At 36.2% G+C, this 16,746-nt stretch overlaps 1 protein-coding gene across 1 annotated transcript; it reads right to left on the bottom strand.

The window, feature by feature from the left end:
• Positions 1 to 850: 850 nt before the first annotated feature.
• Positions 851 to 2,728, bottom strand: LOC145813396 (putative disease resistance RPP13-like protein 1). Its single transcript, XM_082908717.1, has 2 exons — positions 1,046 to 2,728; positions 851 to 955 (listed from the first exon to the last, which is right to left on the bottom strand). Exon 1 carries the CDS (start codon positions 2,416 to 2,418, stop codon positions 1,429 to 1,431), a length of 990 nt encoding a protein of 329 aa, XP_082764843.1. The 5' UTR covers positions 2,419 to 2,728; the 3' UTR covers positions 851 to 955; positions 1,046 to 1,428.
• Between the last annotated feature and the right edge of the window lie 14,018 nt (positions 2,729 to 16,746).

The following is a 16,746-nucleotide window of genomic DNA, read 5'->3' on the forward strand; positions in this document are numbered from 1 at the left end:
TCTTGCTTCTGTTCGGACTTCCGAGGGACAGTCTTGCTTCTGTTCGGACTTCCGAGGAACAGCCCTTGCTCTCATTAGTGTGGGTTCTAAGGGCCCCGAGGTCGTGGATCTCAATCAAGAATTTATTTGCCTGAAATAGTAAAACCGACAAATGAGATGAGCAATATCAATTTCATATCCTGATTCAGGCATTATCAGAATGAGGCAATATCAACAAATAATAATGATCTATTTAAGTTACAACAATTTTATTACTCTGAGCAAGTTTATGAAAATGCAACAATCAAGTTTTTGTCTCTCCGAGCCGATTCCTCTCAAGCCAACATAAAGCTACAACGGTCACACAAAATTTTGGCATCAGCTATGTATTTCCCAAGCATCCACAAGTTAAACAAACAACAATATATCATCTTTATTATTCAACGAAGTATTTCATCATATCAACAAGTCCTACGATGAATTCTACATCAGGAGGTCGAGCATGATATCTAATATTCTCGGGGTTGCAACAATCAGTCATTTTTTTATAATTAGATTTACATGATGGGTTTATCAACAGATTCAACCCCAGAAGTCATCAACAATTCTTTTTCTCGGGTATTCTTCAGGTTCAACAAATAGCAATATCAATGTGGATATCATCAACAACAACGGCACATTTGTTCCTTTCTCTTCAACAGAGCAAAGTGTCATTTTGTCTACATTCAAACCAAGCTTCTCAGCAAAGTTTCAATTTCCGGAATTACAATATTCAAACATGCAATATTGTGATTTTAGCAACATCAGATTTTGAGTCAACCAAAAGTGCTTCAAGCCTTGTTCCTATTTTAGAACAAGTTCAACAATAGGAGTTCAGAATCCAGATCTGGGATCGAAATATAAAATTAAAATTATACAAATCCTGTATTATCTACCTCAAGCTGAAATTGCAAATTCTCAGTGTATAAATCAAGTTCTGCAAGCGTCAAAAAAAAAAAAAAATCAAGAGAAGAAGATTTTGAGCTTATATTTACAAACCTGAGGCAGAGGAATTTCAGAAGCTTACCCACAGATCCAAAAATATAAGAAGAATGAGAAGAGGGTTTCAGCGAGCACTTGTCAATCTGAAATAGCAACACAAAGAGGATGGGCCGATGACCGATGCCGCGTTGAGAGGGCGGCATGATCGGCATTGGCTAGAGGCAGTGGCAAGGCCGCAAGTGTGAGACGCACAAGCACGGGCTGTAGATATGAAACAAGCACACTCGAGGCCAACGACAAGCTGTGCAGTGCTAGGCAAGACCACACACGTCGCGTTGAGTGGGCGGACGTGTGTGGTCAATGTCGGACAATCCGAAGCCGGAGGCAACAGTGGTGTCGCAGAGGAGTTGGCAACCACACGCGTCACGTTGAATGGGCAACGGTGTGGTCGGCTCTGGGCAGTCGGGATCAATGGCGAAGTTGCAGCAGAGAGGCCAACAGTGGTTGAGCTCGGCTGTCGAAGGCCAGAGTTGTCACCACAACTTTACTCCCTGGGGCTCCATCATTGAAAAGGCTCTTCAGAACATTCCAATCACTGTATTTTTTGTTCCAAACATCATCTAAAACAATTAAGAACTTCTTTCTAGCCAAAATCTGCTTTAGTTGAACTTGAACATCATCTAAGTTCTTAAAATTACATGTCTGGGAAGTCACTGACTTGATAATTGCTTTTATTATCATCACAACATCGAACTCATCGGACACACAAACCAAGGCTTTCAGATCAAAATGTTCCTTCACGGTTTTATCATTGTATATCATCTGAACAAGGGTGGTCTTACCAATCCCACCCATACCCACAATGGGAATTACATCAACATTGTTGCGAATTGATTCATTCCCCCTTACAAGCAACTCAATTATCTTACTCTGATCATGTTCTCGGCCATAAACGCAAGGTTCATATAACAAAGATGTAGAGTGTGGTCTTTGCCAAGTGTTAACAGATGTGGTTCCAACAATCTTTACCAAACCAAGTTTTGAACATTGTTCTAAACTATTGTGCAATCTGATAGTGATCTCGTCAATATAGGACCTCATTTTGAAATTAAACTTAACATCTTTTGGCTTGAAATTAGGGACGGGATTCCATACCTTGCTGGAACTAGCTTGGGGCAGCTTTGACTTGAGACTCTGTGGCCAAGCTTCGGTAGCGAACTCATCCACGACATCATCCAAATCATATATCAGATCCTGGAGATCGTCAAGCCATAGGCGCACGGCTCGATCTGTCAGTTGCTTCTCCTCCGCGTCAATCAGAACAGCTTGAATTTCGCCCATCATTTCGGTCCAATTGGTAATAATATCTTCAAAGGCGGGTAATTTGGAGGACGCAAGAGAGGACAGCTTCTCAAACAGCACCTGGACGAAGGCAGCGAGAAAGATCTCTAGAACCATTGTTTCCGATTACAACAGTGGGTAGTGAACAAACAGCGATGGTCCTCCGGAATTGCAGAAGCAGAACTTTGTTGAAGAAGATGCCGATCTGGGTCTGGTCTCTTAGTTTAGAGAGGAAGAGCGCCGCAACAGCTGCACAACAAAAAATAAAATAATAAGAAGCTATGCATTAGGGTTTTTGAGCCTTTCTTTAATTAAAAAAAAAAAGGGAGCATTATCTTTGAATATTCTATTAGTATATTCTAATAATGTATATATAGGTAATTGATCTGCTGTGTGCCAAACAAAAAAAAAAAAAATGCTTCTTTATTCTTTGGTTAAAAAATATATACATCTAAAAAAAAAAAAAAAAAAAAAAAAAAAAAAAACAAAGTACAAAAAAATTAAATTTTTGCTTGTCAATTTTTTCTGTAAATTGAAGTGCGTCATCAACTTTATCCATAGGCTCTGTCGTGACAAAATGTTTTTTTTTTTTTTTTTTTGGGGAACGTGACGCGAAGCAGGGTCGAAGAAATGACAGTATGCATGTCTGAGAAATTTAAAATTTCTCATACACGCAAGGGGCAAATGTAAGAGGGGCTAATTTGAGCCCACTAAATTATTTAGGCCCAATAGCCCAAGATTAGTGGGCCCGAATTTATCGCAAGTCCAAGAATCGGTGGGCCCAGATTTATCGCCATCAAACGGATTGAATCGCTGTAAGCCTCGAAAGGGTTCGGGTCCACGAACCTAGAGACTTACTCAGGCCCGGACTCGAAAGGGTATTAAGCAAGCCTAGAGATCCGAGGCACTCGGACTCGAAAGGATTCGGACCCACGAATCTAGAGATCCGAAGTACTTGGCTTCGAACGGATTCAGACGCAATCTAGAAGTCGCTCCGTTAATGAGTCCCAGAACACTTGCGGGCTCGGAGCTTTCCGGGATCTACGCACCAGAACCATGGGCGTAATGGAGTTCGAACAAAGGACCCGATCCCGAGGACGGTGAGTGGAGATAAATTCACTCTTCGGTTAAACTAGCCTATACCCGGGTCGAGGTGGCACGACCCCGGGGGGTCCATGAGACTCGGCAATATTTTGCGGCAGGACGTCCTCTGGGACTACCCCTGACCCTTTGGGATGATTGGGGATCATTGGTTAGGTGTGGCTAAGAAGAAGGGTTCGCCGAGGGATTGATCTCCTCTTCGGGGTTTTCTCATCCTCGGAGAAGTCACCTCCTCGGAGAGGTCACCTCCTCGGAGAAGTCACTTCCTCGGAGAGGTCACCTCCTCGGAGAAGTCACCTCCTCGGAGAGGTCACCCCCTCGGACAAGGTGGTTAGAGAAAATATCCCCCATGTGCCTTGCACATGGGCTCCATCCTACATCATGAGGTGCCTATAAATAGCACCCACCCATAGCTTTACAAGGGATGGATTTTGGAGATTTTTTAACTCTTGGGAAAGAACTAATTTCCCTTCTCCATTATCAACCTTGAAAGTGAAAGTGGGAGATCAATGGGAGAGCCTTGCCATTATTCTATTCTCTAGCCATTTTGCCTTCTTCTTCACCCAATCTCTTATCTCCATCATCTCCTTTGTTGTTGTGTTCCTAAGTTGAGATTATTGAAGAATCTAAGCCTCTTATCATATTCCAGAGAATTCGAATTTCTCAACTCCTTTCTTGAACCCTCTCCTACAAGAATCTTGCCCGTTCAATGGGATTTGAAGAAGAGAGGAGCCAATGTCAACCCACAATGCCCTTGTCACAACGGTAATGAGACATTAGAACACCTGTTTTCTAACTGCCAATGGGCACAAAGGGTGTGCAGGGGACAAACCTTCTAATGTGTGTGTTGTGCAGGACAGATTCCAAGAGAAATAATGGAATCATGGACATTTATCATTGATGGAAGTCATTATTAGTTCTCAAAAAAAAAAAAATGTATAATATTGTGAGTTCTAAATATTTTTTTATATAAAATAATTAGATTGAGGAAAATTATATGGATAAGTCTGGCAACCCGGACTTACAGTTCCAGAATTTATGCAGAATATTGATGTGTGATAGAGATTGAATTTGTATAGTGTGAGGTCTATGTGTAGAATAAATTTGAACCACTAAATAATAATTTTAGGTAATTTCTTAGTGGTTAAGTCTAAATTTATAATATTACTAAAATTATATATATAACAAGTCATGTTTGCAAAAATACTTTTATAGTATCACATGATTATAGATTCAACTCTTATGGAAGAAAATTTAATATTTTGTGTGGTATTTATTTATCTTCTATAATGAGAGTTGTATATAGTTTGGGCTATTTGTTGTTGTGGTGGTTCGACTTGGTGACTTATGTATTGGTCAATTAAATATAATTTTTTTTTGTATATGTAACTATTCTCCTACCAATTGATTAAAAAATAATTTCATTGCGAAATTAATCAAATAAGGGTTATTTACATGAAAATCCTTAAACTAATGAGAAATATCACTTTAACTTCCTAAACTATAGAAGTATAGAAATGAATCCCCCTCCCCCCCCCCCCAAACTATAAAATATATATATATATATATATATATATATATATATATACAAATTGGACCCCCTAACGGAATGGATCAAAATGAAACATGCTAACAGTTTAAGATGTCCATTTGTACACTCTTATAGTTTAGTGGGTAAAACATTACTTCTCAATAATTTAGGGAGACCATTTATACGCTTTCATAATTTAGGGACTTAAAGTGATATTTTTCAATAGCTTAAAGGGTCTCCATGTAAATAATCCATCAAATAAAGAAATATTTAATATTGTGAATTTAAATAATTTTTTTTAATAAAATTATTAGATTGAATTTTTTTATATAACAAGTCTAAGAGATGATTGTAGCAAAACTTTGCCAAGTTCTAGTTTAAGTGATTGGTCATTGTGGTGACACTTATCTTTTGTTTCTTATAAGAGTAAATTACACTTATCTTTGGCCCTTTATATTTCAAATTTTTTTCAATTTACTTTTAAAACTAATTTTTATTCAAAATTAGACAGAAAATATCATAATAACTGCCACATAATATGTAAAATATTTTATTATATTGAGATTTAAATTTATGCCAAAGATGTAGATTACATATAATAAAATATAAAAGGGAAGTATACAAACCTCCCTTATTTCTTTTATTTCTTACTTGGATTAACTATACAAACCTCCCCATTCAAAAATAAAAAATAATAATAATAAAAAAAACTATACAAACCTCCCTTAAATTTTAACAAATATGCGTATCTCATTTTTAATTTTCAAAATTACATTAATCTCATTTTTATTTTTTTTAACTGACAATACATACAAACCTCTCTTATTTCAATTAACAATATACACAAAGCTCCTATATGTTAACTTGGCCCATGACCATAATGATTCATCCCCCCTTTTCCCTCACCCCCTTTGACCCCCTCTCTCTCTCATTGGTTACCTTTTCTTTTTCTTTTTCTTTTTTTTCCTGCTCCTCCAATCACCCCCTGCCACGTGGCAAAGGGGGGTGAGGGGGTGACCCCCAAAAGGGGGTCCCAAGCATTATTCTAAAAATTATATTGAAATGACAAAAATATTCTCAAACTAAAGAAATGGTCATACTAAAAAATATTTAATTTTTCTAATTTTTGTAACCAAACAGTCCCAACCCAAATAACTCTTACCTATACATGTAGCCAAACACTCCAATAACTTATCCCTTGCATCATCTCCACACCCATCGTCATTACCATATGAATATCAAAAAAATGAGCCCCATATAGGACACAAATGTCTCAACTGTACCTTTCAGTAAGTAATCCACTATTCCTTTAGAATTTTCATAAATATACATGCTTGTCTTGTATGAAATTAATTGAATAAAGAAATAAATAATATCGTGAACTTAAATAATTTTTTATTATAAAATTATTTGGTTAAATTATGTATATATATATAACAAGTCCAAGTCATGATTGCATCAAAACTTTACCAAGTCAAATTTGCATTACACTCTAGTTGATACCAAGTCAAATTTGAATTACACTCAGGTTGATGGGAAATTCAATAGGACCCTAAATTCCAAGTAAATATTGTACAAAAGTTTGGGAATAATTTTATTGATAGTGAACAATATTAATTTTTAAAAATATGATTATTCTAACTTTATGCATTAGGTGATAACTAGATTTTGAACTTAACACCCACTCAATGGGAGCCCCAAATTACTTGCCTAAAATCTCGTCATTTTCGAAACTTGAAAAGGACATTGAAAAAATAATGGATAGGGAGTGAAACAAATGAAAAAATAATGGATAGGGAGTGAAACAAATGATGAAGTACATGGCTTTTGTTGTTCAAATAAGAAACACTAATAAGAACACATATTAGAAATACATAATAGATCACAAAAAGTGTAATGTTGACCCATCATAACTAGGTTTAACCCTAACCATCTATTGCATTTTCTGTAAATTATCCTGTGATCCATTCTATGTTCCTAACTTTGCTCGAGAAGAAATATAAAAAACTCCAACACATAGTTTCGAAAATGTTGACAGATGGAAAATGAGAAAAAAGAAGAGAACAAAAGTAACTGAGAGATGTAGTGAAAGTAGCACCATGGAGAAATTAGAAAGTGTAAATCATAAAGTATTATAAATTAACACAGCGGATAAAAATAATTCGTATCATACCTTAATGACACAACCTCGTGGGTAAATCACGTACTTCCAAAATCTGATCAGTCAACGAACCCAGCAGTGGAGTGATACTACAAAATGAGTATCACCCACACAAGTCACAGTGCAAAATGGCTTGATCGTTGTTTTCTGGGAGACAGTCAGAGAGAGAGTCTGGGAAAAAAGGTTATGGGTAAAAACCACATAACGTATATCTGATATACGTATGTCTTTAGATTAACCATATAATCTTATATATAACCAATATCTATCTATCTATCTATCCATATCTATTGATATGATAGATATAGATATCTTGAATGGTTATCCAAATAAGTTTTGAATTCAAATTCAAACTTACATGGATAAAGTTCAAAAGGTTCAGGTTCAAAAGGTTCTAAGGGTCATGCCACATGGGTGCCCAATTTCTAACAGGAAGAGAAAGCAGCGCTACGGATTGGAACTTCCTATGCAAGAAGAGGAAGGAACATATATATATATATATACACACAGCTAGCACCTTTGAAAATTGTTGAATTAAATTAAATAAGCCTTAAAGACTCCTCAAAAGTTGAGTCACATTCCTAGTCTCCTTAATTGTAGGCGCATGAAGAATTTTAAAAGTAAAGACAATTAAAGATTGAAGGTTGATAGAGTTGAGTTGGTACAGGACTGTGGCTTTCTAACTCAATGTATGATATGTTGTATGCAGAAAATATATATTTTTTTTTGGGGGGGGGGGGAGGGGGGGCTAAGCAACTAAAATTCATTAACTAAAAATCGAAGGGAAGCCCCAATACAAAAAGGGAAGGATGTTACACCATAATAACCTCCGAAGACCAGAAAGGACAACCCCTACACATATGCCAAAAGCCTAAGGATTCTTACAAGACAAAATCTACGTAGTCAAAAAGAGTGTCCATGGAAGGAAAAACCCTCCCGAAAGACCAGCAATATGAGATGGACAAGAAAAAGCTTTTGATTCTATGCACATGCTCCTCAACACCTTGGAATGCTCGTGTTATGCTCCCTCCAAATAAGCCATATCAAGCAAAATTTTGGATGTACAGGCTTTGTCAGATCAATTTCAAAAAATTTGGATGTCCACATTTATGTTTTTAGGTGATAGATTTGTAGCACAATAGTCATGGTCATTGGTTAACAAAGAATTGTAATTTTCCTTTTTCTTTTGTGAGTTGGGTTCTACCTTCTTGCCAGAGCAACTTCTCTCTGGAACCTAATTTCAAAGCAATACAAGGTCAATTTGTATTAGCGATTCGGAAGGTAATTAACAAGCTATTTGTTGGAAGGTGGAGGATTAACTCTTGATCCAATGTCAAATGAAAGAAAGATGACATTTAGAAATACTTTCTTTAAAACAGAGTTTGCATTTTCCCCAAGTGGCTATGGATTTTGTAAAACACAAAAGGGTTTCTGGACTGAGAAGTGATTGAATTCATAAGATAGGTTGTTAGAAAATATCATGAGATGGTAATCCAGCAGTCCTTAGAAGTTGGATGCATCACACATGTGATGTATGTTTCAATTTGAAATGGCTACCTTCCACATAAGCTCGTAGGGATTGAGCTAAGATCCATTACAATCGTTATTTAAATAAAATAATATCTGTTCTAGAACAATATGTAAGATTTCCATCTCATAAGTGAATACAACTGCATTCACCCTAGGTGTACATCTGTGAATACAATAGTTCAGAATGGCAGGGGAATCCAAAAGAAATAGAAGAATGACTCAACTTCACAGAATAAACTTGTTAACTATTAGGGATAGTTTGGTCTTTATGTCTTATTCTTATTAGTATAAATAGTTGTGTGCAAGGGGGAAACCCCATGTTTTTTAATCAATAACACAGTAGCTATTTCTCCCTCTCTCTCTCACGTATCTGCAACTTCTTCTTCTCTTTCTCATCTATACATTCAACTGGTATCAAAATAATATCTTCCTCCTTGAAGATTGTTTCTCTCCTTCTTCCCTCTTCTTGTATCCTGGTACGTTTTCCAAGAAAAAATACAATTTGTAGTATGCTCAAAAATTAATGGGCTTTCATCCTATAATCTCCTTTTGATTTTTTGGTTATTATTGATTGTGTTTTCTGATTTTTTTGATTTTTTGTCAAAATTGGATGATTTTTTGAAAGTCACTGGTTGAACCTTTTTTGATTGATTTTTTTCCCTCCCCCTCACATCTTGGGGAGCCAACTGACCCTCTAGAGGGGTTGTCTCTGTTTTGCTGTATTTTGGGCCTACCTGGGCTTTTTCCTGAGTTTTGGATGATCTGCTTTAGTGTTTAGGCTCCTAGTTGATCTGGTTACTTTATTCTGGGATTATTTTGCACTGTGTCAGCCTTAGAAGGTGCTTTGTTGTGCTGGTTAGGTGTTGTGAGGACTTGTTTGATATACTGCTTGTGTTTCTGCACCATCTCTCTTTTATCTCATGGTTGAACGTGAGGGTCAGTACTCTAAGGGCAAGGAGGATAGTGGACTGAGTCGTGGTATGACTCTTGGTGATAGTCCTTCTCTCCAGGTTAGTTCGCTCAAGCTTACTTGATTTGGTCCCACTCTTGCAGTCTTGCCATTGCTGCCCAGCGTTTGACTGGTTATATTACCGGTAGTACCAAGTAACCTACTAAGGATAGTGCTTTATCTGCTCAATGGATTTTTGAGAATGCTTTAGGGATGACCTGGCTGATCAATTCTATGGAACCTACTAATAGTAGGACTTTTCTTTTGATGGATACCGCTCACAAGATCTGGATAGTTGCATCACAGATGTATTCTCAACAGGGTAATGATGCATATGCCTATGCATTGTGAAAGAAGATTAGGGGCTTGGATCAGAAGGATCGCTCTTTAGCAGTCTACTATGCTGAGTTCAGTGATTTATGGCAGGAGCTAGATTACTACTAGAGTTTCCAGCCTGTTTGCTCCACGGATGCCACTATGTTTCAGCAGACTGTGGAGAATGAGCGGGTGTGTGACTTTCTTGCTGGCCTAAATTTGGAGTATGATCAGATACGGGTTCAGGTGTTGGGTCCCTCTTCGTTTCCCACATTGCATGAGGCCTATGCACTGGTTCAACAGGAGGAGAATCGTCGTAATGCTACGGTGCATGCCCATATTCAGGATCAGTCAGCGATGGTTGTTGGCTCCAAGTCACATGATACTCCACCTTGTCAGCCTCAAGATGGTGGTAAGGGTCCATTAGTTGATCGGGAAAGGCTGAAGTGTGATTATTGTGGGAAAGATAGATATGATAAAGAACACTGTTGAAAGTTGCATGGTCAGCCTACTCGAGGCCGTGGTCATGGTCGTGGTGTTCGTCCTTAAGCACATGTTTCTGAGACTACTGCTAGTGCCTTGAATGATGCTGGTTCTTTTTCTCAGAATGAGCTTCACACTCTCAGACGTTTGATGGCTCGACTTGATTCTTCATCTACCTTAGTTCCTTCCTCTTCTACCTCTTCCAACTTTGCCCACACAGGTATTTCTGCTAGTGCACTTAGTACCTCTTCGTCATCTCCTTGGATCATTGATTCCGCTGCTACCAATCACATGACGGGTACTTCTATCTTTTTCCACTCTTATTCACCTAGTTCTGGGCGAGATAAGGTTAGAGTGGTTGATAGCACTTTATCTTTTATCTCCGGCAAGGGTTCTGTTCATTGCACCTCTTTACTTTCGCTTTCATCTGTTCTTCATGTTCCTAATTTTTCCACTAACTTATTTTTTATTAGTAGCCATACTACTGCTCTCAATTGCTCTATAACCTTTTTTCTGACTCATTATGTCTTTCAGGAACTGGCTACGGGGAAAATGATTGGCAGTGGTAGCGCACAAAGTGCACTGTACTTTTTGGATGCCCTTCCTGCATCACCTTTATCCTCTCAGGCTCTTCAATGCACTTCTGGCTCCTCCCTTCGTCTTCTTCATCAGTGGCATCGCCGTTTGGTGCATCCTTCCTTTAGTATTTTAGAAAAAAAATTTCCTTCATTAGTTCAAGATTGTCCTAGGAATAACTTTGTTTGTAATGCTTGTGAACTTGCTAAGCATAAACGTACTTGTTATCCTTCAATTAATAAAAGAAGTACTTTTCCTTTTATGCTTATTTATACCGATGTGTGGGGTCCTTCCCTTGTGGTTTCTACCTCTGGTTATCGGTGGTTTGTCACGTTTATTTATTGTTATTCCCATTTGACTTGGATTTATTTACTTCACACTAAAAATGAGGTTTTCTCGTGCTTCAAAAATTTTCATAAAATGGTATCCAATCTCTTCAATGCTACTATAAAAATTCTTAGGAGTGATAATGGGACTGAATATGTTGATGGAGCTTTCAGGGCATACCTCGAGGAGCATGGCATTCTTTATCAGACTAGTTGTGTTGGCACTCCTGAACAGAACGGAGTTATTGAATGCAAGAATGGTCACCTCCTTGAGGTTGCTCGGTCCCTCTTATTTTCCAAGAATGTTCCTAAGTCTTTTTGGGAGGATGTTGTTCTTACCGCGTCTTACTTGATTAACTGTATGCCCTCTAGTGTCCTCCATTTCCAAATTCTTCTTGAGCTTCTTCCTATGACTTATCCCACTTCTTCCCTTCTACCTCAGGTTTTTGGTAGTGTCTGTTTTGTTCATCTTAAACCTCGTACTCATGGGAAGCTTGATCCTAAGGTTATCCGGTGTGTTTTTCTTGGTTATTATGCTACTTAGAAAGGCTACAAATGCTATGACCCTCACACTCATAAGCTATATGTTAGTATGGATGTCACGTTCCCTGAATCTGAGTCCTTTTTTTCTTCTCCTCCGCTATCTCCTCAAGGGAAGAGTGGTATAGATGAGATTGCGGATGAGACGGCATCATATCAGAATGAGTTGTCTTTTTTCCTTCCTAATCAGCAGGTTGTTATTTGTGGTAAGGGAGAGCCTAATAGTTCTATTGATGAGGAGTCGGATATCGGTAGACGTTTGGACAAAGTTGATCTTAAGACTTATTCACAGCATCAAAAAGAACAGGCTTCTCTTGTGCCACCAAGTCAATCATCATCTCCTATGCCAGTTCCCCACCCAGTTTCCACTGACTCTACAGGTAATTATCCTCAGCCTATTTTTTCATCTGTTGTTGATAGTCCTGTTGTTGATGATTTGAGTCTTCCTATTGCTCTCAGAAAAGATGTTAGAGCCTGTACTCAACACCCCATTTCTAAATTCGTGTCATATGATTCGTTGTCTTCTCCATATCGTGCTTTTGTTTCGTCTTTTTCTTCTGTGTATATTCCGCAGGGTTGGAAAGAAGCCATCAATGATCCTAAGTGGAAGGTAACTATGGTAGAATAGATGCAAGCTTTGAGTAAAAATAACACATGGGAGTTAGTGTCTCTTAAATTGAGGACATCATTTTCTTTCACAAAATATTCTAATCTATCAATGATCTCCTCTATCTTAGACGTTATATCTGCATCAAATGAACTAGAAGAAGAAATCAAGGTGGGACTTGGTACTTGGTCTGACCCGCTATGGTACTTTGGTTCAAACTTGCATCGCAAAGCTTTGGCACCAATCTTATCAAGTAAATCATCTACATGATACACAGCAACTTTAAGTTCGTCCACCCAGTCTTTTATAGCAGGGTTAGTAATCTACTTGTCTTTTGCATCATCGAGCACAACATTAAGTCCCAGCAATGTTAACTTGAGCTTCTTGAGAAGTTTATCATCATGCTTTTGAGCACGGAAAAAGTTGACGAACTCACGAGAAGCCTAACGGTCAAACAACACTTGAATGGTAGCGGACAGAAATGCTCCTCCAACCAAGGTGACAGCCATGTTGTTGTTTTTCTTTTGGTTGTAGAGGTAGAAACAGAGATTAGGAAAATTAAGGAAATTGATTGTAGAGTGAAAGAAGAGAAACTGAGATGAAATCACAAGAATAAAGAGAGAGAACTCAATCTAAGAAAGAGAAGAGAGAGAGCTTACTGAGGCTGAGAAGAAACCAACAAAAACAATGTCACCGAGAGAGAGAGAGAGTGAGAGAGAGAGAGAGAGATCAAGCTGCTACCGATCTGATCTGAGATGGAAATCCATTGATCTGATCTGAGATGAAATCACAAGAATAGAGAGAGAGAACTGTCTGAGAAAGAGAAGAGATAGAGAGAGAGAGAGAGTACCGAGAGAGATATGAAAGTGTGATAAACTGGCGTGTGATAGGTTGAATTAGGAGTAGGGTTTGGCTTTGAATAATGTCTCGTAGCTCGAATTGCATTTGGCCAGAATGGCATTACTGCACAAAATGACGTCGTTTTGGGCTTTTTTTTTTCCCCTGCCTCTATTTTGTTTGTGAAACAGACAGAAGAAGAAGAAGAAGAAGAAGAAAAGGAGGAGAAAAGAAGGAGAGTGAGAAAAAAGAAGGAGAGTGAGAGAAAATGAGGAGAAAAGAAGAAGAAGAAGAAGGAGAAAATGAGAGGAGGAGGAGGAAGAACAGATCCAAAACAGATCTGTGTGTATACACGCAAATGAGATGGTGATCTGTTGGTGGGTGGCTCTCTCTCTCTCTCTCTCTCTCATATATATATATATATATATATATATATATATATATATATCTGTGTATAGACAGATTGATTGTATTATGTGAGGGTTTGTGGGGTTTAGGGTATACTTTGTGAGAATTTGTGTATATACAAATTCATTAACCATTTTTGCTTCATGGGTTGTGTTGAAACTCAACCAATGGTTCACGGGTTGTTCATTGATTGCTTGAAATTTTCTGGGTTTGTTCATTGATTGCTTGAAATTGTGGGTGTTGAAATGTTCTGTCGGTGTTGAAGTGTGTTGAAACTCAACCAATGGTTCATGGGTTGTTCATTGATTGCTTGAAATTTTCTAGATTTGTTCATTGATTGCTTGAAATTGTGGGTGTTGAAACATACTTCCTCTCTCTTTGTTCTCTCTTTGTCCCTCATCTCTCTTCCTCCCGCCTCTCTGTTTCAGACAAAAAATAGAGGGAAAAAAAAAAAACTGCCCAAAACGGGTAGTCAAGCCATTTAGGCCAAATGAATTTCGAGCTACGTAGTTTAGCTTTTATATGGAATAAGAAATTATATTATGTGAGAGGGTGTGTAGCATAAATATAAATTATTTGTATACTGTTATGATTGGTTACAATTCAGAATTATGGGGATCAATCTGGAACCGATCCATGGACTATAAATTTTTAAATTTCCAATCTGAAACCAAATTATGGATTCAAAAACCTAATCTAAACCTACCAAGTTAGACTGGATCAGATCAGATTGCAGATTATACGAATTCCATGTTCAGCCTTAGTTTAAAGTAGCAATAAAATTTGTTCCTCCATTAGTCAACCGTCAAGTTAATTTTATAGAAAATGTTGACGTAAGCCATTAATTTTTATTCAATACCAATTTGGCCCTTACTTCATTCCCTGCCATAGCATCTCTGCCATCTCTAATCTCTCTTTGATACTCTAAGGTCATGTTTGATTCACAATACTAATAGTGAGGTATTAATAATCCTATCAAATTAGTGTGGTATTAACTATCCCACCCCTACCCCATTACTAATAATCCTACAAATTTATTGGATTAATTATCCATTGGATTAATAGTCCTAAACCAAAATGTCAAAACAAACATAGGATGATTAGGCCCACGGATTAATAATCCTAATCCCATACTTTAATCCTTCCGATCAAACATGCCCTAAAAACACACAGGCAAAGAAAACAACACGGGAAAATAGACCCATCTACCGAACTACTTGTCCAATGCAAGCCACAATACCAAATGGAAGTGAGCATGTTAGATAGTGTTCGGTAGAGTATTAGAATTATTATTTGATAGTAGAGTTGTATTTTGAGTTTATGAGATTTAGAATTATGATTTAAAAAGAGAAAATTTATTTAGTTATGAGTTTTGAAAAGAGTTTTGAATTTTTTATGTGAAATGAAATGAGAAAAGTTTGGTTATCAAAACTCAATTCAAAAATTTATAACTCATAATTAAACCACAACTCAAAACTCTATTAAAAATTATATTCAAAACTCGTAACTAACTTTTTTTAAAATTCAATTCAAAAAAATAATTTGTCATTTTGATCTAAAAAAATAATTTGTATATTTAAAAAATATCAAACACAAATATATATTTTTTTTTTCAAATAACAAGTGATTGGCAAAAAAAAAAATTGTACTGTTTCAGTCAATCGGCCGAACGACCGGCTCCGTGGATGTCAAGGCGGATGACTGGGTAGACCAAAAATTCAAAAATTAACTGGTTTACCAAACATGTTTTTAAAATGTGTTTTGAAACTAATTTGGAATCATAATTTCAAAACTCAAACCAAACATAACATTCAAATATAAGGGTGGAAACTTGATTTGAAACTCACACCAAACATATCAGTTTTTTGTGTCACAAAACGTGTAAACAAGAAGTAAAGAACTATAATATTTCATCAAACCAACCAAGAGAAAATTATACCAGTTACACAATGTAATATATTAAAAAAAAAAAAAAAAAAACCACTTATAACTCCGACTTAAGTAAAAGAACTAATACTTGTTACCCAATGTAATATATTTATGAAGAATTCTTGATTCCATGTGATTGGGTCGGGTTTGGCAAATTAAAACTTGAATATTCATCACCCGATTGAACTCAATTTTTTTTGAAATTACTAAACTCGCATCCATCTGCCTGTTGCGTCTAAACTAATCATTTGAGGTGAGATTGAATAGGGTTTGACGAATTGGGTGGGTCGAATTGATGTTTTCCCAACTTTACTCGTAAGAGTAATTCATGAAGAAAAAAAATAAATAACAAAACAAAATAAATCTTCTACTTGTAATAAAACACAATTCTCTAATTTTGTGATCGATTTATGTGTTTGTTGATTTTTTGAGACAATTTTTTTTTTAGAAAAAATTGTGAAAAAAACAAAAAAAATAAAACCGTTTGGTAAATGCTAGAAAAATTAGTATTTTTTTTGTTATTGGGAAAGTTTTTAAGTAAGTTGATGTGTTTTTTTTTAATTTTTTTTATTTCAAAGGTTTGTTTAAAAAATTACTTTTTATACCTTTGGAAAATAAAGAAATACAATTTTTTTAAAAATTCATGTATATATTTTGCGATTACTAAATAAAGATAAATCTTTTTTTTATAATTGTTTTTATGATTTAGAAATTGATGTGACATATTATTTTTCTAAGAAATAAGTTGAAGTAGCAAATACAGTTAATTTGCCACATAATTTGAAAGAATCTTTAAGAAGACCTTTCAATTCGTCATTCATGTCGCTGATTCTTCGGCAGAGATTCCACATCAATTGGAGAAATTCTAAAGAATAATAGTATGAATCAAGATTTATCAACTCATAATTTGTCAAGAATGTATTTGTATGGTGAAAATTAAATTGATAAAATGTGAAATTTATGAGTAAAATAAATTTCAACCATTGATTCTTTTTTTTTTTTTTGAATAAATTTTGAATTTGTAGTCTTGTTAAAATAATATTATGACAAAACTAAGCGATTAATTTTATAATTTTTTTCTTATTTATTAATATGATATTATTATATTATTCAAGTAAATCTTGTTTCAGATTTTAAAATTTTATTATTACA

The sequence above is a fragment of the Camellia sinensis genome, chromosome 15 (assembly GCF_055761805.1).
Source record: "Camellia sinensis isolate YWXY chromosome 15, ASM5576180v1, whole genome shotgun sequence".
NCBI classification, from domain to species: Eukaryota; Viridiplantae; Streptophyta; class Magnoliopsida; order Ericales; family Theaceae; genus Camellia; species Camellia sinensis.

Coding starts and splice junctions, on each gene's coding strand:
- LOC145813396 (XM_082908717.1), bottom strand. CDS start 2,418: ATGGTTCTAGAGATCTTTCTCGCTGCCTTCGTCCAGGTGCTGTTTGAG.